This window comes from Salmo salar, chromosome ssa09 (genome assembly GCF_905237065.1).
Source record: "Salmo salar chromosome ssa09, Ssal_v3.1, whole genome shotgun sequence".
Lineage (NCBI taxonomy): Eukaryota > Metazoa > Chordata > Actinopteri > Salmoniformes > Salmonidae > Salmo > Salmo salar.
Window position 1 is genome coordinate 828,544 of NC_059450.1, and position 14,995 is coordinate 843,538.

Below are 14,995 nucleotides of genomic sequence, written 5' to 3' on the forward strand. Positions count from 1 at the left end.
CGCTGGCCGCATACGCAGACCCTGCCCCACAATCCCTGACCCCTCCATGTCGCTCCCTCCAGGGCGCCGACAAACAGAGCAACCAAGACAACTCGGACAACACCAATACATCCTCAGAGCTGTTGCCAGGGAAACCAATTAAGGGTTCAGATAAAACAAACCGGAAATTGCTTGAAATGCCAAAGAAAAGGGTTAGTTGTCAGAAGAAGCTCCCAGCGAAGCTCCATGATGACATCGAGATGGAGGGGAAAGACACACGGAGTCGTGCGCCCACAAAGACCGGGTCAGCTGCCATGGGTAGGAGTTGGAACGTTCAGGACAGTGGTAGTGGTACTGCCGAGGAGTCCCAGTCTGAAGGTTCCGAATCAGCGACGAGTCACTCGTCGACTTCTCTTGATGACTGTAAGAGGGAATTGACGAAAAGGGCTGGCCCGCAGAGACCAAGAGAAAAGGGAGCAAATTCACCAGGGTTCAGCAGGGAAAAAAGGAAGAAAATGCAGATCAATGGACAGATGTGGAACTTCAGAGACTACATGAGTGAGTTCCTACAGTTGTCCAGTCTAAAAAAAATTATCCACATAGTGTGTCATTTTGCACAAGAAAATGGCAGTGAGCAGCAAAATAATATTTCAAATAGATGAGAAAGTATGTCATCCAATGCATTGCGTGCATTGCTCAGTTTACTTAACTCAGGTTAATCAATGGCCTCCTTATAACGCACTTTGTTGAAGAAAAGTTTCAAGCAAGCTAGCATACATAGGCCTAAATGTGTGCAAATTGCTTTGTTTATATAGAAACAGGACTGTATTAGTGTATGTGAACGTCCTGTGTGTGTGTTTGGCTTTCAGGGCTGTTACGTCATTTCCTAAACACATTAATAACTTCTGGGTGAACGTTGCCATGGTGGTGGGTACCCGTTCAGCCGAGGAGTGCCAGGAGCATTACAACGCCCAGGCCCCCACCAAGTCCACGAAGAAAAAGGAAGTGCCCCAAAAGAAGGAGCTATGCAAGTTACTTTATATAGCATTTTTATCCATAAGAAAAAGCATAAATGGATCTACCTTGTGTAGCATTTTTATCCATAAGATATGCATCAAGGAACCTGATATGTCTTAGTGAAGGTCTCCCATACAAGCTCTAATCAAGATAACCCATACTTAGCATCTGTGATTGTTTGTGGCTTTTACCAGTGTTCTACTGTAGTGTTGGTCTTTTATTCATTAATTAACTCAATGACCGAACACATTGAGCTCTCACTGATTGCAATTTTATTTTAATGTTGAACAATTGTTTTTTTTATTCAATCACAATCTATACACTCTGTACGTCAATAAGAATTACAGAGAATTTATGTGACAATGTCATATTATATTTGAACTGTAGTGATGGAACCACCCCGGATAACTGCGAGTAAGGGCACACTGAAGTGGAAGCAGCAGCTGAGGAACCTCCTGGACCAAATGCCCAAGGACGACCACAATGACACCTTTAACAGCTCGCCCATGCAGAACAAGTGGGTCAAGGTGTGTTGTGTTTCCACCTGGGGTGCAACGTCTCAACAATGTTGCCGTTTTTGGGTTCTTTAGGAAAATATTGCATATGTACATTAAGTGGTTCTGGAGGTTAAAGAATAAATTCAGAAAAATTCAAAGAAGACTCCACACACTAAAGTTTTGTATTCTTCCCACGTGTGTCCTTAAGCCCATATAGATATAGATTGTCATCTTGCTTGTATGTGCAAAATGTATATTTCAATACAGCCGATAGCTTCACTTGCTTCTCTGAAGCTTACAAAAAACGTGCAGCAGTCAAAGGTAGTGCCTGAACTAAATGTGTGCTCTCTTGTGAATTAGTTGCCCACAGTGTCTCCCAATGGGAAAGAGGATGTGTTCATGCGCTCTGAACAGGATCCACAAACCCCTAGTTCATCAGGCTTCCCATCAGTGAAAACTCCTCAGTGTCTCCACATCACCCCGGGCATGATGGGCTCAGTGAACCGGTAAACAGAACTATCCCACTGACATGGTGGTCCTCTGTAGCTCAGTTGGTAGAGCATGGCGCTTGCAACACCAGCGTAGTGGGTTTGATTCCCGGGACCACCCGTATGTAAATGTACGACTCAGTCGCTTTGGATAAAAGGGTTTGCTACAATTGCATATATTATGAAATTAAAGGCTACCCCAATCACTGATTATATGAGCGATTGAATACTGTATTTAAGTTGTAATGTGCGCTGTTTGTTTTTAAATCAGTCGCTCATTGTAAAATCTGAAACTTTTCATCTCATTTTTCAGAGGCAACAATGACAAGTATGTCTACCAACTTCAAAAAATAATGAAAAAAAGCCAAGCGAAACTGCATAAATTGGGGGCCGCTTCAAAGGTATGTTTTGGTTGGAATATTTCTGAGGAACTTATCGACAAAATAATGGCTTTGTTCAGTCATGTACAGTATGTCTTGGGCCATTGTGAAAATGAAGCTGTCTCAAAGATGCCATGAACAACTGCCTAGTGCAGTGCTCTGGAGAAAATGTGCTAGTCAGGAGAGGAGACCTTTAAAGTATTTCACTGTATATAGTTTAGAGTTCTTATTGTTATACAGAATGTATACAGAATGTTATTAAAAAAAATCTGCATCTAGTACATGCCAACTTCATCAGCCAAACATGTTTTGAAGAGATGCAATATCGGTAAGTGTTATTTTTGAATGAAGATTTGTATTTTACACTCTTGCTAAACTTGAGAATTTGGAAACCTTATTCATTCAATAATGTGTTTACTTGTCTTTCAGCTGAGAATAATTCTTCTTTTGTGGTGTGGGAAATGTTCCCTGATAAGGATGACCATTCAGTGGAAAGTGGGGAAGAAGGGGACTATTATTTCATGGATGACAACTGAGCTACAGATTCACCATTGGTGTATTCAGTAGACATCAGAGGCAAAGGGCTGAAACGGGGAGGCACCTACCTGAATATGTACAATAGAAATTGCTCGTTGTCGTTGCAAAACGTTTTGCTACGGTTTGCACTACCCCTTGTTCGGATGATTTATTTTTTAAATCAGGAAGTGAAATACTCCAAGATTCTCAATAGATAAATATAGACTGTATAGTTATGTCAATTAGGTTATTTGATTCAATCCCCACTGCTGTTGCTTAAAATGTTTTGTTTTTAATATTGTGCTAATGAAGGCAAAGTTGTTTATATTGTACCACAAAAGGCAAATGTTTTTGCAATAAATGTTAGGACAATTTTGTTCATCGTGGTTGTTTCCAATACTTTTTCACCGAATACAGGCCAAGATGGTACCTTCTCTAGTATGCTGTAATGCTCAGTGGTGGAAAAAGTACCCAATTGTCATACTGGAGTAAAATTAAAGTAAAACTTAATAGAAAATGTCACCCAGTAAAATGCTACTAGTCTGAAAGTATTTGGTTTTAAATATACTTAAGTATCAAGAGTAAATCTAATTGCTAAAATATACTTAAGTAATAGTATAAATAATTTCAAATTCCTAATGTTATTAAGCACCATTTACAGAAAGCCAGGAGCACTCTCCAACACTCAGACATAATTTACAAACGAAACATTTGTGTTTAGTGAGTCCGCCATGACCAGGGATGTTCTCTTGATAAGTGTGTGAATTTGACTATTTTCCTGACCTGTTAACCATTCAAAACGTAACAAGTACTTTTTGGTGTCAGGGAAAATGCATGGAGTCAAAAGTACATTATTTTTGTTAAGAATGTGGTGAAGTAAAATAGAAAAGTACAGATACCCCAAAAAACGACTTATGTATTACTTTAAAGTGTTTATATTTAACCTTTACAGGATCGGTGTCCCTCTCTCGGGACGGTTGAGCTAACGTAGGCTAATGCAATTAGCATGAGGTTGTAAGTAACAAGAACATTTCCCAGGACATAGACATATCTGATATTGGCAGAAAGCTTAAATTCTTGTTAATCTAACTGCACTGTCCAATTTACAGTAGCTATTACAGTGAAAGATTACCATGCTATTGTTTGAGTGCACAGTTATGAACTTAAAGTTATTAATAAACCAATTAGGCACATTTGGGCAGTTTTGATTAAAAAAAATGTGAACATAAATGCAATGGTTTATTGGATCAGTCTTAAACTTTGCCAATACACTGCTACCATCTAGTGGCCAAAATATAAATTGCGCCTGGGTTGGAATAATACATTACGGTCTTTCTCTTGCATTTCAAAGATGATGGTACAAAAAAATACAAACAAATGCATGTTTTTTCTTTGTATTATCTTTTACCAGATCTAATGTGTTATATTCTACATTAATTTCACATTTCCACAAACTTCAAAGTGTTTCCTTTCAAATGGTATAAAGAATATGCATATCCTTGCTTCAGGGCCTAAGCTACAGGCAGTTAGATTTGGGTACGTCATTTTAGGTGAAAATTGAAAAAAAGGGGCGGATCCTTAAGAGGTTTTTTAAAGCATGAGTTTCACAAATCTTGTTCATTGCACCACTCATACAAATGTGGATTCTAATGAGTCATTTATTTATGCAATTCTAAAGTAAGAATAAGCACTATGTAGTGCAAAAAGCAGATGGCAACATCATGGGACTTGAGAGTTTACAGCATTTTGTCCTTTATGCCATTAACTAGTCACGTGACAGGCTACAGCTCATATGGTCATGTGATGAGGAACCGCCACTAATATTATCCAGCAAACAACAATTCGAAAACAAAGCCGTTCCTTGCGTTGGGAGTCAACGAATGTCACCAAAATGAGGATTCTGTAAGTATTTCCATGATATAATTCTCCACATGTTTGATTGTTTAGAACGGGACAAGAATAACTACTGAAGTCCTTGTGGCTTTTGCTTCTAGCTAAAAGGCTAAATTGTTGACCTATTTTACATGAAGACCTTTGAGCTATAACGTTACTTCCTTCTTAACTAAACTATTCTAGAGATTTTGTTTTGTGCACGATTTCAACAAGGGAGTTGTCGAGAATCTCTGCAGCCTTGCACAAGTATACTTTAATTTACTAGATGTATAATGCTCTCGCGCAATTCAAGAAGACATTTATGAATGGTGTTCTCTGATATTTTGTTTTTAAACACCCTCTTTTTTTTTTTCTTCTTCATTTTAATGTTTATTTTAGGTTGGCCTTTTGTGTCCTCATATGCAGCTCATTGATTTTGGGTGAACATCTTGAGGCTGATCAGGACATCTTGTGAGCAAACAACCCTAACATTGTAAAGCTTTTGAAAATGAACTGCTACAATGTGTGATTTATACCATCATTTGAAGCTACTTCACATTAATGTATTTTCAGGATACCAGAAGACTGGACTCGTGTAGGCAGGATCGCCCCCACAGAGAAGTTGGAGCTGACCTTTGCTTTGAAGCAGCAGAATGTGGATCAACTGGAACACCTGCTGCTACTGGTTTCGGACCCTGAGTCGGCACAATATGGTAGAAATAATTTATCATGCTTACAACGGCAAACATTTTAGGCCATTCGATTTTGAAGAGATTAAACTTCCTGACTTTTATCCCCTCTGATAATTGATTTTGCATTACCATGTAGTCCTTTACAGCACTGTCAATTCTGTCTGTTTTAGGCAAGCATCTGACTCTAGAGGAGGTGTCCGCTCTAGTACGTCCATCCCAGCTGACCCAGAAAGTGGTTCGTCACTGGCTGCAGAGTCACGGGGTCACAGACTGCCAGACCATCCTCACTCAGGACTTCCTCCAATGCACCATGAACACGCAGTAAGGGCCTCTCTCTCAAATCACATGCGCCGACTACAACAAGTCTAGACTTTACCGTGAAGTTCTTGCTTAGAAGCCCTTCCCAACAATGCAATGTAAAAAAATATATAATAGTAACACGAGGAATAAAGTATACAAGAATAAAGCTATATACAGGGAGTACCAGATCAATGTGGATTTGAGGTAGACGCCTGCTTATTGAACATCTCTTTCCAAAGTCATGGACATTAACATTACGTCTCCCCCCCCCTTTGCTGCTATAACAGCCTCCACTCTTCTGGGAAGGTTTTTCACTAGATGTTGGAACATTGCTGCGGGGACTTGTTTCCATTCATCCACGAGCATTAGTGAGGTTGGGTGATTAGGCCTGGTTCGCAGTCGGCATTCCAAATCATCCCAAAGGTGTTCGATGGGGTTGAGGTTCAGGGCTCTGTGCAGGCCAGTCAAGTTCTTCCACACCGATCTCGACAAACCATGCTGAAACAGGAAAGGGCCTTCTCCAAACTGTTGCCACCAAGTGGGAAGAATTGAAACCCATTTCATGAAGCTCCTGACAAACAGTTTTTGTGCTGACGTTGCTTCCAGAGGCAGTTTGGAAGTCTGTAGTGAGTTACAACCGAGGACAGACAATTTTTACGCGCTACACACTAAAGCACTCGGCGGTCCTGTTCTGTGAGCTTGTGCAGAAATTTGACGCGCTGACTTGTTCGTAAGGTGGCATCCTGTGACGGTGCCAAGTTGAGTAACTGAGCTCTTCATTAAGGACGTTCTACTGCCAATGTTTGTTTATGGAGATTGCATGGCTGTGTGCTCAATTTATACACCTGTCAGCAACGGTGTGGCTGAAATAGCTGAATCCACTAATTTAAAGCGGTGTGTGTGTATGTACATGAAGGCAGGGTAAAGTGACTAGGTATCAGGATTAATAATAATAAATAGAGTAGCAGCAACATAATGAGTGTAAAAGTGTGTGTATGTCTTGTGAGTGTGCATAGTCAGTCCGGGTAACCATTTAATTAACTATTTAGCAGTCTTATTGCTTGGGGTAGAAGCTGTCTTGAAACCTGTTGGTCCGAAAGCCGATGCTCCAGTACCATTTGCTGACGTTGACTCACTCACTGACATAAGCTACTTCACACAGTTTCTCAGTGTGAAAAGTGTGACGTCTCCACACAAATTCTCAAATTATTAGGTGAAGTCATGATTGTTGGTAACAAAGTCAGTGCCACATTCAGTAGTGGAGCATTACAGATAGAAATGTAATGAATAGAGCTGATTCCTGACTACATGTCAGATGTATATTAACTCTACATAATATATTTATATCTGAACGTTCCACAACGCTGTTCACTGCTGGCACAGGTTTTACCACCCATGTCTGGGCGCAAGAAAAACAAATCCTAGATCAGCATTCCTTCTTTGAGATGCTTTATGAACACAGGCCCTGCACTCCATACAGCTGCCACAGAGAGTGAGGCTTAATACTTCTCCTGTTTCAGAGTGGCAGAGGCCCTGCTTCCAGGCATTGAGTTTCACCGCTACGTAAGAGATGGCATCTCCCTGGTGAGGTCATCATCTGCATACCAGGTGCATGAGGATGTTCTCCAACATCTTGACTTTGGTGAGCAGCAAGTTCATCTTGACCATTTCTGAGGTTATCGACAGTAATGCTATTATCTTATAATCTTGTCTTGTAATGGTATAACAACAAATGAGTTAAGAGTATGACAAACAATGTTATGGATGTGATTTGTTTTTCCACCCATAGTTGGAGGTGTTCACCGCTTTCCACCCAAGGGGCAGGACCTCAATGAAGTCTTGACAAAGAGGAGACGGTCTGGAGCGAAGTTTCATCTTGGAAACACACCCGCCACCCTCAGGTCTCGCTACAATCTGACCGCAGCGGACGTGGGTTCAGCTCAGAACAACAGTCAAGCCGTGGCTCAGGTATTTGGCCACTTGTTACGTCAATACAATGGGACAGCTGTGTCAGACTAGAACAGTTGATAGAAAATACAGGGGGCAAACGTTTTGCCTCATTCTAACAATGAACTTGCCTGTCTGGCATAATGTGAAATGGGAATCTAATGGCTCAATTCAATTAGCTCAGTAGCTCTTTTTCCCATGGTCAAATTAAATACTAAACTGATCTTTGGTACTGTGTACAAACCTACAACTACTGCCAGGTAGAACACCCCCCCCCCTCACAGATAAAGGGTGAAATTTGTATGGTGGATATGGTTTGATTGAATAGCTATCATCTGTCCAGTTCTTAGAGCAGTTCTACCACCCTGCTGACCTGGCTGAGTTCATGACGCTGTTTGGAAGGAGTTTCCAGCACCTGTCTAAGATTGACCGGGTGGTGGGTGTTCAGGGAGCAGGGAAGGCTGGTCTGGAGGCCAGCCTGGATGTAGAGTACATCATGAGCACAGGGGCCAACATACCTACATGGGTCTTCACCAATCCAGGTATACTAACAATGACAAACCAGAGGGTGAATGTAGCCTTAGTGACGTGGCCTGTGCAAAAAAAGGTTTATTTTCATTTGCATGTTAATCATTTGGTAGACATGACTTATAAGTTAATTGAACTAAGGAATTTTGAGACGACTACATATCATCATTGTCGCAAGTAGGCTAAAACCTTTCCAAAAAAGCTCCTAGCAACGGCCACAATGCTAGTGAGGTCAAATACCCAGTGGTATATATTTTTTTGCCTCTTCCGACTGTTTATCTTTAGCTATGTCTCATATAGTACCAGTCAAAAGTTTGGACACACCTACTCATTCAAGGGTTTTTCTTTATTTTTACTATATTGTAGAATAATACTGAAGACCTCAACTATGAGACGACACACATGGAATCATGTAGTAACTAAAAAAGTGTTAGATTCTTCACATTTGCCACCCTTTGCCTTGATGGCTTTGCACACTCTTCACATTCTCTCAACCAGCTTCACCTGAAAGGCTTTTCCAACAGTCTTGAAGGATTTCCCAAATATGCTAAGTACTTCTTGGCTGCTTTTCCTTCATTCTGTGGTCCATCTCATCCCAAACTCTCATGGGTTGAAGTCAGGTGATTGTGGAGGCCAGGTCACTCTCCTTCTTGGTCATTTAGCCCTTCCACAGCCTGGAGGTGTGTTGGGTCATTGTCCTGTTGAAAAACAAATGATAGTCCCACTAAGCGCAAACCAGATGGGATGGTGTATTGCTGTGTTAGCCATGCTGGTTAAGTGTGCCTTATTCTAAATAAATCAGTGTCAACAGCAAAGCACCGTCACACCTCTTCCATGCTTCACGGTAGGAACCACACATGCGGAGATCATCCGTTCACCTACTCTGCATCTCACAAAGGCACGGCGGTCGAAACCGAACATTTCAAATTTGGACTCATCAGACCAAAGGACAGATTTCCATCGGTCTGATGTCCATTGCTCGTGTTTCTTGGCCCAAGCAAGTCTCTTCTCCTTATTGGTGTCCATTAGTAGTGGCTTCTTTGCAGCAATTTGACCATGAAGGCCTGTCTCATCTGAACAGTTGATGTTGAGATGTCTGCTAATTGAACTCTGAAGCATTTATTTGGGCTGCAATTTCTGAGTCTGGTAACTCGAATTTATCCTTTGCAGCAGAGGTAACTCTGCGTCTTCCTTTCCTGTGGCGGTCCTCATGAGAGCCAGTTTCATCATAGCGCTAGATGGTTTTGGCAACGGCACTTGAAGAAATTTTTCGAATTGACTGACCATGTCTTAAAGTAATGATGGACTGTCGTGTCTCTTGCTTATTTGAGCTGTTCTTGCCATAATATGGACTCTGTCTTTTACCAAATAGGGCTATCTTCTGTATACCACCCCTACCTTGTCAGAACAACTGATTGGCTCAAATGCATTAAGAAGGAAATAAATTCCACAAATCGACTTTTAACAAAGCACACCTGTTAATTGAAATGTATTCCAGGTGACTACCTCCTGAAGCTGGTTGAAAGAAGAGCGCGCAAAGCTGCCATCCAGGCATGGTGTGGCTACTAGAAATTGAAATATAAACTCTTGATTTTTAACACTTTTTTTTTTTACTACATTATTTTATAGTTTTGACGTCTACACTATTCTACATTGTAGAAAATAGTAAAAATAAAGGAAGAACCCTGGAATGAGCAGGTGTGTCCAAACCTTTGACTGGTACTGTATGTTCATACTAATATACCACTTTAGAATGAAGCAATGTATTGGGGTTGCACTCTTAGCACAGGTAGGTAGTATGCTAAAATAGATGTTGAAACAGCCTTTTTCTGATAGTGGTTTGATAATGGGATACTGCTCCTCAGGTCGGCATGAGACCCAGGAGCCATTCCTCCAGTGGATGTTGCTGCTCAGCAACATGACAGACATCCCTTGGGTCCACACCATCAGCTACGGGGACGATGAGGACAGCTTGTCCTCCGCCTACATGATGCGCATCAACACTGAGTTCATGAAGGCTGGCGTACGGGGCATTTCTATGCTGTTTGCCTCAGGTTAGTCTGTGCTAGCCTGGGCCCAAATCTGTTATGCCAACACCAATTGTCACGGATTTCACGTGAGGAGGGAGACCCGGCACAACTAGTTATGAAACCAGGCTAAGTCAGTGCCACTTAAAATAAAAACATACTTTTTATTTATGTATTTGCAATTTCTTTTTGACTTCTTACTTAGAAGGGTTTATGATCTTGATCTAGTAGTCAGTGACAGCAGATTTAATATGATATTGACTATTTGAATAGTTCAAACTCAAGCAGGTGTTGTGGATGTTGTAAGAAGTGAGGTGGCCTTTGTTTTTGTGGTGCTGCCACTTACTCTGGAAATGTGTGCGTAATATCAGATGGGTCAGGCAGGCCTATGAAACATGAACAAGTCACCATGTATAATTGAGTAAATTGACTACTAAAATTGTGGACAACAGGTTTTTTTGTAATCCATAAATCATCTTGAGTAAGATGATGATTTCCTTGTCATTCGCTTTCATACTTGAACTGTCTTGCCTCAGGTGATAGTGGAGCTGGCTGCAGACACTTGACCAAAGGAGAGAATTCTTTCCGACCAAGCTTTCCTGCATCAAGGTGAGTCATTTCCACTGTTGAAATAAACTAATGGCACTTGCGTTATTTGGGTATTCATTGTTTTATTTGAATCCATGAAGTATGAAAAGTATTCAATCCAGATGTGGGTTATAGGCACTGCGGTTTTTAAATGGAATTTCTCGATTGATTTCACATGTGCAGTGTTTAACGTGGCAACAACCTTTAAATGCTTAGTCTTGTCTCTAAACTAGTCAACAATAGTCTGTTTTGTAATCTGAAATCAATAGAATAAGAAAACCAGTGTCTTTGTGGGGTCGGTTTTCCAGTCCATACCTAAATCTGTTCTCCGAAGTTAAGTTTATATGCTTTCAGCCCATACGTGACGACAGTGGGGGGAACTTCATTCAAGAATCCATTCAAGGTCACCTATGAGGTCACTGACTACATCAGTGGCGGCGGCTTCAGCAATGTTTTTAAGATGCCGGACTACCAGGTATTAAGTGTCTATACAGGACATAACCTATGGCAGTATCCGTGGGTTTTTCCCAAATCTGTGCTTTTTTAAAGTGATCTTTGGAATTTGAAAAACGATAACAAGAGTAAAAAGACTAACATGTATTAACTATCAGGTTAGGTACACAAAGGTTCTCTCAACAAATGAGGTCCTGTCTACTGGTAGAATTAGCCATCACTGATGCACACTAAATGATGTGTGAAGTATTTATTTCTGTATGGTTTATTTGGATAGACTGATACCAACACGTTGACTGTTTATTCAATCATCTGATAGCCTGTCACTTTTTGCCACAGGTCGGTGCTGTGGAGGGTTATCTGAAAGCAGTGTCGCGTCTCCCTCCAAAGACGTATTTCAACACCAGTGGACGGGCCTACCCAGACATAGCCGCTCTCTCAGACAACTACTGGGTGGTCACCGACAGGGTACCCATCCCCTGGGTGTCTGGTACTTCGGTAAGAAAATAGTATCTCATAGGGTGAATCTCCAAAAGTATATTTTGTTGATTCCTCATGTCCTCTCTCAACCTCAACAGATTGGAGAAGATCTGAGGTTCCTTCTCTCAAACCTCCAATATACTTTGAGAAGGAGGCAAAGAATAAACTCAAGACTTTTTAGCTCCCCTACAATTTTTTTTTCTCTCCCAAATATATAAAAAAGTTTTCAACTATCTGTGAGAAATATTATTTACATTTTAGTTACTTTAGACGCTCTTATCCAGTGCGACTTACAGGAGCAATTAGGGTTAAGTGCCTTGCTCAAGGGCACATCGACATATGTTTCACCTAGTCAGCTCGGGGATTCGAACCAGCGACCTTTCGGTTACTGGCCCAATGCTCTTAACCATTAAGCTACCTGTCGACTCTTGGATCATATAATGCATTAACAATTATTATTTACTCACGTGTTGTTCTTTAGGCCTCCACCCCTGTGGTTGGAGGAATCCTCTCTCTGATCAATGACCAGCGCTTTCTGAAAGGCCTGCCTTCTCTGGGCTTCCTCAATCCCCGCCTGTATCAGCTGCAGGGCCAGGGACTCTTTGATGTAAGTCACTGATCATTAGACATGGAGAAAATAAGACTAGTTTCTTGTTGTGTATGGTAGTGTCATGCATTTATCTTTGTGTATATTCACAGCAGTGGTGGAAAAACTACCCAATAGTCATACTTGAGTCATTTTTGATTAGAGTATATTTACTTTAACTCTAGTATTTTACCAGGTGACTTTCACTTGAGTAAAAGTATTTGGTTTAAAATATACTTAGGTATCAAAAATGTAATTTCTCAAATCTTTACGTATCAAATCAAAAGTATTAATCACTTCAAACTCCTAACCACACAGCATTTACTTATGGATAGCTAGGGGCACACTGTAACAATTAGACATCTTTACAAATGAAGCATTTGTGTTTAGTGAGTCCGCCAGATCAGAAGCAGTAGGGATGACCTGGGATGTTCTTTTGAAGTGTGTGAATTTAACAATTTTCCTGTCCTACTAAGCATTCAAAATGTAACGAGTACTTTTGGGTGTCAGGGAAAATGTAAAAAGTATATTTTCTAGAGTAATGTAGTAAATTAAAAGTTGTCTCACATAAATGGAGAAGTACAGATGCCCCCAAACACTACTTAAGTAAAAATACTTTAAAGTACTACTTAAGTACTTTACACCATCTGATTCACAGCAATGGAGCATCTTGTGTAGGGGTCCTAGAGTTCTGCGGATGTACTGCAGGGGATCTGCAGCCAGATTAATGTATATAATTTTTTTTATGTTACTAAAAACAGATTAAACTAAAAGTTTGAGAACCCCTGATTTAGTGTTTCCCAGTTTTGTATTCTGAACACCACCAAAAGATGGCAGTAGAGAAGTCATTGCATTGCTCCTGTCATTGCATTTACTGACTGCTTTCTGTTCCTACCCCCAGGTGACTGATGGTTGTCACCTGAGCTGTCTGGACGAGCAGGTCCAGGGGCAGGGTTTCTGCGCGGCACCGTCGTGGGACCCAGTCACAGGATGGGGAACGCCCAACTACCCTGCTCTGCTGGCTGCCCTGGTGTTGGAGAAATGAACGCCTGGGGCTCTGTTCAGAAAGTGGAAATGTAACGAAGGTAGTGTGTGGAACAAACCTTTGTCTGCGGTGTAGAGTAGGGATTGTGTCAGCTCTATATTTGTTACATTTCTAGCTGCAACATTCTGAACATTTCACCTCCAGAATACACCCCTGACAATTTAAGTATTTCAGCTGCCTGCTTATATGGTGTCTAGCAATGTCCCCTTCCATTGTAAATTACACTGGACAGATACTTTATTTTTAAATGGAAAATGCAATTTTGGCCTATCCTTCGTCTCAGGTTGTTTGCTACTTTTTGAAGGATGGACTCATTTAATGTGGTCAGTGATGTACATTCATTTTCACTGTTACAAGTTCATCAGTCAGCCATATGATTGTAACCAGATCAGGTGGGGTAATCAATGACAAGGTACGTAGGTCGGGAGGGAAAAAAACCACCTGTTTATCTTGTTTTTGCATGTGTGTCTGATAAATATTTCTGCTCAAAGGGGGGTAAAGTTAGGCCCATGCTATACATTTATTTGAATCTTGGGCAAAGTTTTGTTTGAGGAGAGAAGCAACATTTACCATGGCGTTACTGATTTAAAATATGTTCTGCTGTGGTTGCACAGAGTTCTATACCAAATACTTACCGATTTAAATCTTGATGTGCTCATTGAGCAAATGAATTCTGCTAATCTCTATCCACCAGAATTGTTGCACTTGTTTTTACTTTTTAATAGATTTTGGGGGAAATGGTCCATGGTATTAAAAGACTGCATCTGTCCCATTGATTGTAAACATGCTTGTTAACTTGTCTTTGCCTTTATGAATTAAACTGTGTCCTTACTGGTGGTGAAATTGTATTTCAATCTGTATCTGTAATTAGACTGAATAGTGACAACCAACCACAAATTGATATAAGAACAGGATGACAATCCATATCCATAGGTCACTGTCTGAGTATCAAACTGCAGAGCAAAATCAGATGTGTGGTGGAGAAAAATTTACCATTTATTGAAAAGACCTGTCATAAATACGTTTTAACATTGTACACCATGTTGGTACCAATTGGAAACAATCCTTACCAATAGGAAATGTCACAACAGATTAAATATTTGTTATATTTAATCTGTACAACCTTAAAGGGGTGATCTGCAGGTGCTACATCAATATTTGGGCATATTAATGATATTCATCCATTTGAATATTCACTGTGTACAAAACATTAAGGACACCTCTTTACATGACAGGCTGGCCAGGTGAACACTATGATCCTTAATTGATGTCACTTGTTAAATCCACTTCAATCAGTGTAGATGAAGGGGAGTAGACAAGTTAAAGAAGGATTTTTAACCCTTGAGACATGGATTGTGTATGTGGGCCATTCAGAGGGGGAATGGGAAAGACAATATTTAAGTGCCTTTGCGCAGGCTATGGTAGTAGGTGCCAGGCGCAACGGTTTGTCAAGAACTGCAACGCTGCTGGGTTTCTCATGCTCAAGTTTTTCATGTGTATCAAGAATTGTCCACCATCCAAAGGACATCCAGCCAACTTAATACAACTGTGGGAAGCAATGGAGTCAGCATCTCTGGAACTCTTTCGACAGCTTGTAGAG

The 14,995-nt window shown here is 40.7% G+C and overlaps 1 protein-coding gene across 1 annotated transcript; it reads left to right on the forward strand.

Annotated features, from left to right (window-relative positions):
- The first annotated feature begins 4,720 nt into the window (after window positions 1-4,720).
- On the forward strand, window positions 4,721-14,232 carry tpp1 (tripeptidyl peptidase I). Its single transcript, NM_001140087.1, is given in 13 exon segments — window positions 4,721-4,779; window positions 5,149-5,220; window positions 5,323-5,462; window positions 5,612-5,762; window positions 7,262-7,383; window positions 7,531-7,709; window positions 8,032-8,230; window positions 10,082-10,270; window positions 10,780-10,852; window positions 11,186-11,306; window positions 11,624-11,782; window positions 12,246-12,371; window positions 13,252-14,232. Coding segments are annotated over 13 exon segments (1,686 nt in total). The 5' UTR covers window positions 4,721-4,768; the 3' UTR covers window positions 13,396-14,232.
- Window positions 14,233-14,995: the final 763 nt, after the last annotated feature.